Source organism: Thalassophryne amazonica, chromosome 8 (genome assembly GCF_902500255.1).
Source record: "Thalassophryne amazonica chromosome 8, fThaAma1.1, whole genome shotgun sequence".
Lineage (NCBI taxonomy): Eukaryota > Metazoa > Chordata > Actinopteri > Batrachoidiformes > Batrachoididae > Thalassophryne > Thalassophryne amazonica.
This window is the reverse complement of record NC_047110.1, coordinates 113,123,531-113,139,220: the sequence shown is the minus strand read 5'-3', so window position 1 is coordinate 113,139,220 and position 15,690 is coordinate 113,123,531. Positions and strand designations below refer to the sequence as shown.

The 15,690-nt window shown below is 42.9% G+C and overlaps 1 protein-coding gene across 3 annotated transcripts in view; it reads right to left on the bottom strand.

The window, feature by feature from the left end:
• Positions 1 to 15,690, bottom strand: part of bcar1 (BCAR1 scaffold protein, Cas family member) — a 143,578-nt gene that overhangs the window by 22,250 nt on the left and 105,638 nt on the right. For all 3 annotated transcript variants that reach the window (XM_034177288.1, XM_034177290.1, XM_034177289.1), the window contains one exon: positions 9,418 to 10,140. In XM_034177288.1, the coding sequence (XP_034033179.1) occupies positions 9,418 to 10,140 (723 nt within the window). The remainder of the gene's footprint in view (positions 1 to 9,417; positions 10,141 to 15,690) is intronic.

The following is a 15,690-nucleotide window of genomic DNA, read 5'->3' as shown; positions in this document are numbered from 1 at the left end:
TTAAACCTAACCAGACCCCTCCTACCAAGAGGCCGACTGCTATAGGCTAGTGACTAAACAATAGCTCTAATTAGCACCTGTTGTGCTGTATTAAGCACCCTCCTAATGACAGGGCAGCTGTCCCTCCTAATGATGGGACGGAAGTCTCTCCTGATGGCTCCCTTGACGACTCTCCTGATGACTTGAATGACTCATTACCATGAACAAAAGACTGAAACTGCTTTGACTTGAGTACCACATTGTAAACAGGGGACAAAGCGTGTCTCAGACCCCTCCCCGGTTAAGGCTGGGTTTCAGCTGTTTCACATAGAATGTCTCTTTGACCCCTCTTTCAAACCATTTCTTCTCTGTGGCTAAGATTTTAGTCTAATCTAAACTTTACAACGATGCCTTACATTCACCCTTTCACACACTGATGCCAGGGTGCTGCCATGCAACTCACTAACTACACACCGGGAGCAACTTGGGGATTGTGGACCTTGCTCAAGGGCTTGTAGTGACTGTCTCATTAGAGAAATCGTCAGCTCATACTGTTTAAATTATGAAAATACTATTTGAAGATATCCTCACTGTAGTTTGGACCATTTTATATTTTTGATTTCAAAATTCTGATTAGACTTTAATATTTCACAAAATGAGATCATCTGGACATCTTTTAGTAACATGTAAAATGATGATGAACAGTTACATCATCGCACATCATCTAGAACTTTAAAGAAACTTGAAGTTGTTGGTCAAAACTAGAGCCGCTTAATATATTTGTTGACGATGATATCGGCTGATATGAGCCTTTCACAAACACATCAGATCTGTGCTGTTGTTACAAGTATGAAAACTTTTTTTTTTTTATTTTACCAAATGTAGAATGTTGAAAATCATTGGAGTTTTGTGTTTTTCGTACAGCAGGAAGTGCTGCAATGCCACTGGTTACATACAGTGCTGTACAGTATGGCTGGGACCCCATCACCACTTGGTCACAGCTACAACAGACAAAGGCAAAGCAACCAGCTGCCAATCACTGTCAATCAGAATGGGTGTTTTACAGAGACAAGGGTCAAGTGGTTGCAAATGCCACCAGCTCGGTTAAGCTAGGCCAACATAGATGAAAAGTCTATTTTATGCAAATGTTGAGTGATGAGACACAGCGACTTCCAATCCAAGTGAAGGCAGCTGTTGATGTATGCCGTTTGTTATGTTTATACTTATTTCTAATAAAGCTCATGTTGAAACTGTAAAACATCAAAACATCAAGCCTCAGTTACATTTCTTTGGCATCACTGATATATATATATATAATATGTGTGTGTGTGTGTATTCAGTATTGTATTGTACAAATTTTTTGCTTTCTAATATCGGTATCTGTCCCCCAGAAATCCATATCGGTTGCACTCTCATCAATATGTTAAAATTGAAAAAGCTGGAGGACAGCAGAAATGTCTTGAACACCAACTAAAAGTCCATTTGTGGAAACGTCTGGATATCGTCTTCCTGGAGGACTGGAAACCTTCATCACAAAAATCTCAGTGTGAATGTTCTTATACAGAAATAACTATAATTTAGTGTGTAGATGCTGTCAAATGTGGCTCTGATGCCTCAGAACATATTTTCAATTAGAGCCTGAGTGATATGGATTTTTGGGGGCCTATACAGATGGTAGGAAGTTAAAAACAAGATATATCTGCTGATATACATAAAAAATGCTAATGATTCCTATCATTTTGTTATCAAATCGTTATGACAAAGAAATGAGAGGTTTGATGTTTTACAGTTTAAACATGAACTTTACTCTGAATATTATGAAGAACTATAAATATGGCCAACCTCTGTCTCTTCTTGTTAATGTGACCAGGGGCTGATGGGGGCTCCAGCCATACATGACATCATTGTAAACGAGCGCCTCCTGCTGGACAAAGCCAAAGTGCTTTTTGGCATTGTTTATTTACTAATACAATAATGCAAAAATATGTTTGTGAAAGGCTCATATCAAGTGATATTATTGCTCAACTGATATGTAAACTGGTAAACGTTCATGTAGCTGTACTGTTAGCTAACTTCAGCGAGTGTATGACAAACTATTTAGTTGTTTTTAAAGAATCTTTAACCCTGCAGTTGTGACATCCAACAACGTAGAACAGGAACCATAAAATGTCACCAAACGTCCTGCGCCACACGTTTGTGATGGCACGCGTATGAAATGTTGGCTGTGAATTCCTTGTGCAACCGCGGCCTTTCACAGCTGGCCACCAGCAGACAGCTGGAGTCTGAGACAGACTGAGACGGAGACACTGTCCAGCTATGTGTGGCACGCGGCACCACACAGTGCACGGGGGTCTTAACAGATTAGCGCACGGGGAAGTGGGGGGGGGGGGGGGGTCGCCATGACTCCCGGAGTGTGCCAACAAACACTCAACCCCCCACTGGACTGGATTCCAGCGCCACATGGCAGGTCTGTGTCTGTCTGGCAGTTCCTGTCAAACCCAGACAGTCTGACTCACCTCAGGACTGCAGAAACACGGAGACATTTCATAAAAAACATATTGATTAGCACATGAGGGCATCAGGTCCAAGCCCACAGAAGACTACAGGCTCGTCTGCAAACGCCATCTTCACCCTTCAGAACTCCACAGCACCGATCAATCCCAACAGAATCAGATCTAGTGCTGGAGTCACTCAAACCATTGCTGACTGTGACCAGCAGGGGTCAGCGACCTGCCCGACCCGGGTACTAAAAACCATCTACCCAGCTGGTCCAGCCAAAGATCAAACCACTGGAATGACCCCCATGAGATGAATCTGCATTACTGTGATACTTTGGATGAATCACCACAGTTACCACAGTGCAGGCGGTTTGTTGTCGTGTGCAGACGCACTGCCCCGAATAAACCCACTGACCTTTGACCTCAATGGCCCTGAACACTGTAAAGCAATGACTGCATTTAAAATGAACCAAAAACATGGCACCGACACTCTGCAACAACTAATCATCTTCCTGCCAACGCCATGGCAACAGCAACAACAACAATGATACAAAAAACTAGTTTCCAATTCTACAAATTTTTACCTTGGAAAAAATTTTCAAGGTCAAAGTCCTGTGAGAAGTGACTTTTCATAAGATAAATTAGATGTGATCAAATGTCAGGAGGATGTATTTAGTTCATGCACTTCAGTCAAGGTTTTTTCCCCAACTTTTTCAGTTACGTTTCACAGAACATTGGTTTTCTCTGCTTTGCACAATTTGTCACTGCTTTTTGGCACTTGGCAAACAGGCATAAAATTGGAGCCTCCATCCAATTTTGGTGATGTAGATAAATCCGTAACAGAAAAATGAGAGTGATTGAAAATGTGCATCAAATGGGCTTTTCGATATTAAATTCAAATGTCCACAAAATCCACAATCTGGCTCAGATCTGGTTCAAACTTTGTCAGCTGATAGTGTCAGTCTGCACCTCACTTTCAAATATGAGAGTGATTGGGGCACATTTGATTAAGATATAATGTAAAATATACATTAAATGGGGTTTTCAATATTACATTTGAATGGCCACAAAATCTGTAATCTGGATCAAATCCGGATCAAACTTTTGTCAGTCGATAAATGATACCATCCTACATAACGCCCTCAAATATGAATGAAATGTGATCTTTTTTGACAGAATTATGAATTAAAAAAAAAAATTCATTCAATGTTAAACGACGTGACGCACTGAAATCATAACAATTTAGTTTTAGTCTGTTAGTGACCATCTGATGATCCACAGGATTACTTTGTGACCGGTTTCAAGGTATACGGCATTCGCAGCTACGGAGACGTCCCTCGGGTCTTTCTGACGGGTGACGTAGGTACTAGGAGCGTCCCAGCGTGCGCTTCAATGGAATGTAGCTGATAACGTTAAGAACGGCAGCACAGATTAATTCCAAAGTTTACACACGTGTGACGACGACTCGTTTTTAAGTGATAACTGTTCATTTTGATGCAGCCACAGTAAAAGCAGCAGCTGTGAGAAGGTTTAGTGCAGCTGTGGCAATTAGTTAAAATGATAATAAGTGTTGTATATAACTGTGAAAAATTCTGTGAAAAAAACTGTGAAAATGATCTCTGACTGTGGAGCCAAGTGAGGATGAGTGGACCGGTCCATGGGTGGCAATCGCAGTTGTGATCACGCGCTGCGATTGCCACCCATGGACCGGTCCACTCATCCTCACTCGGATCCACAGTCAGTGATCATTTTCAAGTTCCACTCAGCCAGAGAATAATGTCCAGGTCCACTTGCTCTCAGGTTGTCCGATCGCAGCTCTGCCTTGTGCCACGTTAGAGAGTCCATTATCTCCTGAACATAGTGTCTTCTGAGTTTTTCCAATAGGAGACATACATCTGCGTGTCCAGGCACGTCCATGATCACAGCTTCAGTAAACCAGCATCCTGTGACACAAACAGCAGCATCACCACACTAAGTTCCAATATCCGACAGTGTTTTTGGGTGAATCGTGTCATCTTCTCTGTAAATCCAAGCCGCTGCTTTCAAAGAAAAGCTCCGAAGCTTCATTATCGGGCAGAACCTCATTCTTTTTGCTCTGTCTGGGATGTTTCTGTTTTGCTATTAACTACGTCACACGCAGAAAAATGCAGAGAATTGCCAAGTGAGATGTTTTCTGGAAATGCACCTGTTACCTCGCTTAGGGAGAGGAATAAAAAACATCAGAAACCACTAATTATGACAGGAAGACTTACAATCATGAGTACTTTGATGTTTTGTTGGTAAATGGGGCGTTAAAAAGCATGCGACATGTCCTTTAAAGGCTATTACAGTTTTCCAAGATATTTCCTGACTTTGACCTTTGACCCTGGCAATTTAGTCACTTCTTGCCTATCAGGATATGAATCATCTGTAAAAATTTCATCATGATATATGAAAAATTGTGGGTTACAGGCTGTTCACAAACTGAAAACAAGACAAACAGGGGTGAGAATTTAACCTCCTCACAACTTCATTGGTGGAGGCAATAAATGCTTGCTTGCAATAAATACTGGACAGTGGAGATGGTTGTTGACTTCAGGAAGAACCCAGTCCCGGCCAACCCCATCACCCTGTGTGACCTCCCCAGTCGCCATTGCAGAGTCCTTTCATTACCCGGGGATCACCATCACCCAGGACCCCAAGTGGGAGCTGAACGTCAGCTCTCTCACCAAGAACGCGCAACAGAGGATGCACTTTCTGCAGCAGCTAACAAAGTTCAACCTGCCAAAAATAATGATGAACATCTACATTGCCATCATTGAATCCATCATCTCCTCCTCTGTCACCGTCTGGTACACTGCTGCCACTGCTGGCAGGAGCAGACTGGAGCGTATCATCCACACAGCAGAGAAGATGATCGACTGCAGTCTGCCATCCCTACAGGACCTGTACACCTCCAGGGCCCCGAGGTCAGCAAGGAACATAGTGGCTGATCCTTCTCACCCAGGACACAAACTTTCTGTCACCCTCCCCTCTGGCAGATGGCTGAGGTCCATCAGGACTAAAACCTCAGGACACCAAAACAGCTTATTTTTGTCCGCAGCTAGACTTATAAATAATGCCAGACATCCCCCACCTGCACCACCACCACCATAAAGTACAGACTGGTCGTCCCTGCACTGAAAGGTCCTGTACAACTGTACTCCAATCACCTGTCTGTCCCATTCCACTACGTTAGATTTATGGAACAATGAATATAGTTTGTCTTTTTGACTCTTTTACTTCTTATAGAAGTGTTTTTTTTCTTTTCTTTTCTTATTGTTTATGCACCAATAACACCAGATCAAATTCCCTGTATGTACCAACTTACTGGGCAATAAATTAGATTCTGATTCTCATTGACTGTACTGTTGTATTGAACTGCACTTTATTTTAGATTTTATTGTTTTCATTTCTTATTCTTCATGATTTTCTACTTTTCTTTTTATTAAATTACACTGTGTCATTATTTTACATTTTGTCTTCTGTGTACATTTAACTACCTTGTATTTTATGCATGGTACATTTATTTTTTTATTTGCATGTAATCTACTCTGTTATTCCTGCAGAACTCAAATATTTTAGGCCCTCTGGAATCTTGATTAGAAGTTTTTTTCTTTTAATTTCCCAACATTCTTATTTCAACAAAATTCAAACATACACAAACTAACCCATTCTCAATTATAAACCTCTTTCTTTCTTTGGCATGTTATGACTGTATCTCAGAAAATAATAATAAAAATAAAAATAATAAAATAAACCTCAGACCTGAAGCTTTTTTTTTAAGCATGACTGAAATTTTTATAAACCATTTCACCCTCTACTGGATCACATGAATTTATGATGACACCTTTCGGCACAGACGGCGAAGAGGAGCAGCTGTACGGAGCCTCGCGCCCGTTGTACGCTGCACTGCTTCCACACATGGCACTGCGCTCGGCGGCGAGCCGGGCCGGCCGTCCCCAGAGAGGTGAGGAACGCAGCTCGTCACCTGCTGTTTCCTCTGTCGACCATCACAGCTAAATTATTAATGCTCAAATTCTTTTCTGCTCTCGCCGCTTTTCCGCCCACAGCGTGCAAAATTCAAACATAGAGCGAAAAAAAAAAAATACAGTCCAGTCAGGTTGAACCAAACAGTCAGTTCTATTCATTTTAAAAAAAAATTTCATATTAAAAATTCTAACTTCAATACCCACAATCCCTCTGTAGTGAGAATCTGAAACAGGGTTTGACACAGTGTTCATGAGGCTTCAGTTGTATGAGAAATGCAGAATTGCAGCAGAACAGAAATGCAGGTTTTTTTTTAAATCAATTTTTGAAACAAATTTCTTTTGGTTGCACCTGTTTTTGGTGGGGGGGGGGGTGTCATGCAGCAGATCTTGGTCAGATCTACATCTTGATTTGGAGTCAGTTTCACTCCGGATGGCCATCCTGACGTGAGTCCAGATGACCATGGAGAAACTGGCCTGGACGACCCTGGAGGGTCTTCAGCTGCTGTCGTTTTTTTTTTTTTTTTTCTTTTCATTTTGATAATTTCCTGTCTAAAGAAACCTGTCAGTCATAAATACAGACATAACAGCCAATTGGCGAACTTTAGTCCAAGAAATCTGGACGCACTGAAATATTTACTGACACAAATGAATGGATTGTTGTCTGTTGGTGTTATTAAATATTTCTGGCCAGCTGGGCGGTCTTGTTAGCCTGGTGACTTGCCAGACTAATAATGTCAAACGCTGATAACGGACATGTGCCCGTTATCTTTACCACCTGGTTGATTGGTGGGATGTGATGGTTACCTGGATGCTTCATTCTATCATGTTTCATAGATTTTTGCTGTACTTTATTTGACTTTTTGTTATCGGTAGTTTGGCCTCAGCAGATGGTCGCCCCTGAGTCTGGTCTGTTGACCATAAAATTTTATTACAGAGATTAGAGCATGCCGTAGGTATTAAAGGCACTGCGCTGCGGTGGTTTGAATCATATTTGTCTAATAGATTACAATTTGTTCATGTAAATGGGGAATCTTCTTCACAGACTAAAGTTAATTATGGAGTTCCACAAGGTTCTGTGCTAGGACCAATTTTATTCACTTTATACATGCTTCCCTTAGGCAGTATTATTAGACGGTATTGCTTAAATTTTCATTGTTACGCAGATGATACCCAGCTTTATCTATCCATGAAGCCAGAGGACACACACCAATTAGCTAAACTGCAGGATTGTCTTACAGACATAAAGACATGGATGACCTCTAATTTCCTGCTTTTAAACTCAGATAAAACTGAAGTTATTGTACTTGGCCCCACAAATCTTAGAAACATGGTGTCTAACCAGATCCTTACTCTGGATGGCATTACCCTGACCTCTAGTAATACTGTGAGAAATCTTGGAGTCATTTTTGATCAGGATATGTCATTCAAAGCGCATATTAAACAAATATGTAGGACTGCTTTTTTGCATTTGCGCAATATCTCTAAAATTAGAAAGGTCTTGTCTCAGAGTGATGCTGAAAAACTAATTCATGCATTTATTTCCTCTAGGCTGGACTATTGTAATTCATTATTATCAGGTTGTCCTAAAAGTTCCCTAAAAAGCCTTCAGTTAATTCAAAATGCTGCAGCTAGAGTACTAACGGGGACTAGAAGGAGAGAGCATATCTCACCCATATTGGCCTCTCTTCATTGGCTTCCTGTTAATTCTAGAATAGAATTTAAAATTCTTCTTCTTACTTATAAGGTTTTGAATAATCAGGTCCCATCTTATCTTAGGGACCTCGTAGTACCATATCACCCCAATAGAGTGCTTCGCTCTCAGACTGCAGGCTTACTTGTAGTTCCTAGGGTTTGTAAGAGTAGAATGGGAGGCAGAGCCTTCAGCTTTCAGGCTCCTCTCCTGTGGAACCAGCTCCCAATTCAGATCAGGGAGACAGACACCCTCTCTACTTTTAAGGTTAGGCTTAAAACTTTCCTTTTTGCTAAAGCTTATAGTTAGGGCTGGATCAGGTGACCCTGAACCATCCCTTAGTTATGCTGCTATAGACGTAGCCTGCTGGGGGGTTCCCATGATGCACTGTTTCTTTCTCTTTTTGCTCTGTATGCACCACTCTGCATTTAATCATTAGTGATCGATCTCTGCTCCCCTCCACAGCATGTCTTTTTCCTGGTTCTCTCCCTCAGCCCCAACCAGTCCCAGCAGAAGACTGCCCCTCCCTGAGCCTGGTTCTGCTGGAGGTTTCTTCCTGTTAAAAGGGAGTTTTTCCTTCCCACTGTAGCCAAGTGCTTGCTCACAGGGGGTCGTTTTGACCGTTGGGGTTTTACATAATTATTGTATGGCCTTGCCTTACAATATAAGGCACCTTGGGGCAACTGTTTGTTGTGATTTGGCGTTATATAAATAAAATTGATTGACTGATTGATTGATCCTGTTTCCTTCCCTTCTAGTGCAGTTGATCATTCCTTCATCCTCTACTGTTTTTTAATTCCTTTCTTCTTTCCTTCACTTTTCCTGCTTCATTCCCTTTTTATTTTACTTCCTTGCATCCTTGACTTTTATACTTTTCCCATTTTGCAGTCTTCATGCATTTTCCTTTCCTCCATTCTCTCAGCTGTTCTTTTTCGTGTTTTATTTTTCATTCTTTTTTCCTTTTGAGCACTTTCTTGCCGTTTTCACTCCTGTCTCTTTTACATCCCTTTCTCCTCTTTTTGAAACATTCCATCTTTCTTTACTTCTTCATGCTTACTTTCTTTTTCCCTCCCTCCCTCCTTCCTTTGCCATCCTTTCCTTATTTTAATGTTTCCTTCCTTGCTTCCTTTCCCTGCTTTGCTCCTTAACCTTCCTTCCCTTCTATTCTTTCTTCCTTTTACCATTTCCTTCCTTCCCATTCTTTCCTCCTTTACACTGCTTCCTTGTTTCCTTTCCTTACCTTGTTCAGTGGCTTGTTACTCTCCCAGTTTCTCTTGTCCAGGGACGGGGGCACCTGGTAGACATCCTGTCCAGTCCCTAGTCCCCCGGCTGTAGTCACTCCCTGAGTGAGACCCTGGTTTGGTCCGGGGCCCACAGTGGGGGGCACTTGGTAGATTTCCTGGTACTGTCTCTGGGGTAGGGCCTTACTCGGGGGTCCAGGTTGAACCTGTGGAGGGGGACCACTGGGTCCTGAGGGGACCTGGTATACACTCTGTGGGCTCGGTTTGGGGCCGTGAGAGGGCGGCATCATGTAGATGGAGTCAGGGTTAGGCTGGGCGGGGCTGGGGGTGGAGTAGGCGGCGTGCATGGATGTGTACTGAGCCGAGGGGAGGGGCTTGGTGGCAAAGCCAGGAGAGGCGATGATGGAGGAGGATCCAGTGAGCACAGGCTTGGCGTAGGCACTGTGTGGGGGCAGGGCTTGCTGCGACTGAGACACCGGACAGGAAGTGGTCGTATCCTGCGGGGAAGGCGACGCCGGCTGCTGCTTGCTGTCGTACATCCCCACCAGAATTTTTAGCCGGTTGCCAGGGACGATGCCTTGGCGGCCGTGGAGCGAACAGAGCCACCAGCCATCCAAGCCCTGCGTGTCGCGCTCCAGCACGGTCATGATGTCGCCTTTACGGAAGGACAGCTCGTCAGGAGACTCTGCCACATTGTCGTACAGCGCTTTAGCCAACACGTTCTGCAGGGAGGAGAAGACCGACACAAAGATTAGGACTCGGTCTGATTTCTGTTCACATTTCTGTGAAAAACAAACTTTTCTAAACATGTACAGCAACGTTACCAGCAACAGGTTAATTTATAACGACCGATGGCCCATTTAACGACTGTAACAGAAAATAACCATCACATTTCCCAGAGTTCAGTGTGACACTCTGAAATAAAGCCTGATCAATATATCGGTTGGCTGAAAGTGTCGGCCGATATCAGCCTTTAATGAACATATCGGTATCTGCTGTTTTACACCAATATGAAAACTTTTATATTACCAAATAAACAACACAGAAAAAAACTTTGGTGGTTGGAAATGGAGTCATTACATAGTTTGTCAAGCATGGCTGGGACCCCATTACCCCTTGGTCACATCAGCTACTAGACACAATGACAAAGTGACCAGCTGTCATTCATTCTCAATCAGAGTGGACGTTTTACAGCAAACAACAGCCAAGTGGTCCTTATGCTGCCAGCCAGGTGGAGCTAAAATTGACAAGTTGTCTATTTTAGGCAAACGCTGAGTGATGCAGCACGGTGACCAATCTGAGTGAAGGCAGTGTTGGTTGGTTTTACTTATCAAAAAAAAAAAGTTCATATTTAAGCTTCATTAGATTTTTTTTGTCATAAGAGTTTGATAAATGTTAGGAATCAATACCATTTTTATGTAAATAACTGGAAACTATATCAGTATCATAACTTTTTTTAGTCCTTAATATCGGCAAAAAACAAAAATCCGTATCGGTCAGGTTCTACTCTAAAATGTCACCAAAAGACAACATTTGACCAAAGACACAGTTACAAGGATAACCTTTGGTTTGGTTAATTGGAAAATGATTCGAGGGCCAGAATAATTCAACGGTTGAGCCACATCCGGCCCTCGGGCTGCCAGTTGTGTACTCTGCTCTACACAAATCTAATCTTAGTCATCATAACTAACCTGAGCTCCAACCCTAAAATCCTCAAACAACCATTTGAAGTCTGCTGGAAATGTAACACACACACACACACACACGCTCCTCCCTCTGAAACTAGACCAATATTTGTTGTCCACATCTGGGCTCCTCCCCGGCTGTCAGGACCTGGTACGGCCTGCTCTGATCCAACGCCGCCTCCTCACGCCTGCACAGTGACCACATCACAAATCCCCGCCCACCTGAGTGTGTCTGAAGCCTGACGGTTGTGATGCAGGATGAAACATCTGCTGGTGATGAATCCTTTCACCTTTTCAAGTCAGTGAGTTTGTTTCAAATATGATTTTAATTTATTTTTTAGTTCAGCTCATCAGCTTTAATTTGAGTGTAATTATTAATTAAGGAAATATAACTGGACTGTTATGTAAGTTCTGAAACTAACAAGGCACACTGAGCTCACGTTCTATAAATTACTGTTTTACACACACACACACACACACACACACACACACACACACACACACACACACACACACACACACACACACACAAACCAAAATCCAAATATTGGGACCTTGAAGTGTTTCTGTTTTTGTCAGAGGTCACACGTCTCCAAAAACACGTCACGTCACGCACAGAAATCCGCCCGTCTGTCCCTGATAGCGTCCTCAGAGACAGGACGTGCTCTGACCGTGACTCAGCCAGGATCCTGACTGGACGGTGACTCAGTGACTTGACCCTGAGCTCCGAGACCTGTCCTCGCCGCATGCTCCTGTCACGTCTCCTCGCTCCCTCTCGCTCTCCCAGTTCCCATGGGGCTTTGCAGGATCAAACATTAGCCCAAGATTTGGAATTTGACTAATATGGATTCTCAAGAAGGTTTGTTAATATGGCTTCGACCCCAACAGGGTTCAGAAACCCCCAAAGACAGGAACAGGTTTGACTTCAGACTAACTCTCAGGCTGATCCAGATTCTCTAAAAAAAAAAAACAACCTCCAACGACATGAACCAATGATTTATAAAGGAAAATCATGGAAATCATCTGGGGCGTCCAAATACATACTACTGTATTTACCGTTTCACTTTAAAACATATTTTCTACACAAACAATATAAATGCAGTTAACATACAGACGTAACACGTTAGCTCACAGAAGATCTCTTTAATAGTTAATAAATGATAATGATGAAAATACTTTAGTCCAGACTTCAAAACCCAGTTGTGCCACATTCTTCTTATACATCTGGAGTTGTGTCAAGACCGACATCTGGTGTAAAACCTGTGCCAAATTAACACGCAGACCTGCTGTGGTGACTCCGAACTAAATTAACTTTAGTATCATATACAATAATCAATAAATGTGTCAGCATCCAAACTGTATGTCTAAAATCTTTGTGTGTCAGATCACAGTTTGGATGCTCACACTCACACAAACACACACACCTAAAAAATGAGATATAATAATAATAATATAATGAAAAAGTTTGATTGTTTCAAAAAGTGAACATTTGATATATTCTAGACTCACTACAAATAAACAAAAACGTTTCATGTACGAGGTCTATTAGAAAAGTATCCGACCTTATTTTTTTCAAAAACCATATGGATTTGAATCACGTGTGATTACATCAGACATGCTTGAACCCTCGTGGGCATGCGAGAGTTTTTACACGCCTGTCGGTTACGTCATTCGCCTGTGGGCAGTCTTTGAGTGAGGAGTCGCCCAACCTCTCGTCAATTTTTTTCATTGTTTAGGAATGGCTCAGAGACTGCTGCTTTGTTTGATCAAAATTTTTTCAAAACTGTAAGGCACAACTGAGTGGACACCATTCGATAAATTCAGCTGGTTTTCGGTAAAACTTTTAACGGCTGATGAGAGATTTTGGTCTGGTAGTGTCGCTTTAAGGATGGCCTACGGCGCCTGACGGCGATCTGCGCTTCGAGGCGGCAGCGTCTTGCCGTTTCAAGTTGAAAACTTCCACATTTCAGGCTCTGTTGACCCAGGAAGTCGTCAGAGAACAGAGAACTTTCAGAAGAAGTCGGCATGAGGAGTTTATTCAGACATTCCATTGTTAACGGACATTTTGTAATGAAAGAATGTGCAGGCAGAGTCGCATGTCGGGCCGGACCCGACCGCAGGGGGTCGCGACAGGAAAAACACCTCCGTGTTGGAAACCTTAATGGGCAAGTTGGAAGCCATCAAAAGCCGCCTGAATTTTACAAATGGTTTTCAACACGGAGGTGTTTTTCCTGTCGCGGCGCACACAGATTCGCCGAGTCGTCACGGAAACAACTCGGCGAATTTGCGCGCACATCTTTCATTACAAAATGTCCTTAAACAGTGGAATGTCCGCATAAAGTCCTCATGCTGGCCTCTTCTGAATCTTCTCTGTTCTCTCACGACGTCATGGGTGAATTAAGCCTTAAATTAGGATGTTTTCAGGTTGAAACAGGCCGACGACGGCGCCTGGAAGCGCTGTAGAACGTCCTGCTCCGTGGGAAGTCCTTACAGCGACAGAAACACCCCATAATCTCTCATCAGCCGTTAAACTTTTCACCGAAAACCAGGTGAATTTCTCGAATAGTGTCCACTCGGATATTCCTCACAGGTCCAGAAAAAGTTTGATAAAGCAACGCGTGCCGTCTGGAGCAGCGTGTGAAACAAAGGAATTCAGCCGAGAGGGCGGGACCACATCTCACTCAAGGCCTGCCCACAGGGAAATGACGTCACCGACACGCGTGAAAAAACTCACGCATGCGCACAAGGGTTCAAGCATGATTGGTGTAATCGCATGTCAATCAAATCCATATAGTTTTTTTTTTTTATAAAACTGCCAGTTAGTTTTATAAGATAGCTTGTAAATTTTGATAATTAATGCCTACAGTTCCCCCCCCCCCCAAAAAAATAGAAGAAAACGATGGTGTTAGCAGTGAACAGACAGAACGTCTGTAAGTTCTCACAACAGGAAGCACAGTGTGTTTAAAGAACAATGAAGCTGAAAGAATTCAGTGCGAAGCAAAAAGAAACGAAGAACAGATTCTCTGCACTGAGCATGTAAACGCATCTAAACACAATAGAAACACACACACACACACACACACACACACACACACACACACACACACACACACACACACACACACACACACAGCTGCCAATACAAAAACTCTGCATGTGCACAAAGTAAAAGTGAAAGATGTAGTGAGATTTATGAACACAGTAAATGTCAGGGAAAACTGCACAGTCCACAAAAAAAAAACCAAAAAAAAAAAACACAAACAAACCCTAAAACAAAGATTTTTGGGGGCGGGGGGGCCAATAATCAAAATTCACTTTTAAAACCGTGAGTGTCTGATTGCAAAAAAACAAAAAACAGCATAACAACTGCAGCACGTTACCACGGCAACCATCACCACCACAACAACCGCCACCACAAAGGCCGCCAAAAACCTCAGCGAGCATCTTCAGAGGACGAAAGAGAAGCTGAAAAGGATTGTAAGAGTTTTCATGGAAAAATGTCAAGCAAAAAAACAAAACCCTGAGAAGTGATTGGTCAGTGAGTTCAGGGACCAGGCGCTGCGCCGCACCGCAACACGTTAGCACCTAGCTAGGTGGACATTACGCTAAAAGCACCAATGAAACAAGTGAAAGTTCACTTTAGATTTCTTGAAGTCCGGCTTTGAAATCAGCAGAGAACACTCACTTTGATCTTTATTTTATCTTAGCAGCATAACTCAAAAAATAAGCAACAGATTTCAGTGAAATTTGGTGGATTCTGGAAATTCTGGAACAGTGATCCAGAGGAACTTTTGGCACATGGCAACATTTAACCCAAAACGTTGTGAGAGGATGTTGATGCAGTTTGGTGAACAGATGGATAACATCCTGTAAATGAGTGATTTTATTTTGAATTTGATCTGGATCATATTTTGGATCCACAAGTCTTAAGACAGATGTGGGCTCGGTGGAGGTGTGTGCTCTCTGAGTGCCACCTCGATTTACTTTTAGAATAGGCCATTTATTTTGGGGGGGGGGGGTGTCATAGGGCAGTGATTCTCAACCGGGGTCGCGGCACCCTAGGGTGCCGTGATCCATCGTCAGGGGTGCCGTGGGTATTTTTCATATTCGCGATTACCGTGAATTATTTATTTTATCCACAAAGCATAAAACGACTCAGAATCTGATGTCAAACGTGCTGCAGCCTCGCTCTCGTCTTAAGGCGGGACAATAACAAGGAGGCTGACGGCCGATTAAAACAGTACCGTCTCCTTCAAAAGCCGTCTAAAATGCGGAGCTGTTGGTGTGTGTGTGTCAGTGCCTGTGTGTGTGTGTGCGCGCGCGCGGAGTTAACAGGCTGCAGACTGCGAGGGAGGGGGTGGGTGAGGGAGATTCCTGAATGCAGGCGCAACACGTTCAGTGCGCAGCGAGCGCGGAGCAGAGAGAGGATTTTAACCCAAGTGAACGTTAACAAAACGGAAACATGAAGCTGCCTTTACTTCTCTCTGAACTTTCTCTAAAGGTGTGATTCTGCCGTTACCGTCCTGTTCACACCATGTGCGCGTCGTATGCTGAATTTATGAGATCATGAGATGAAATAAATGGTCA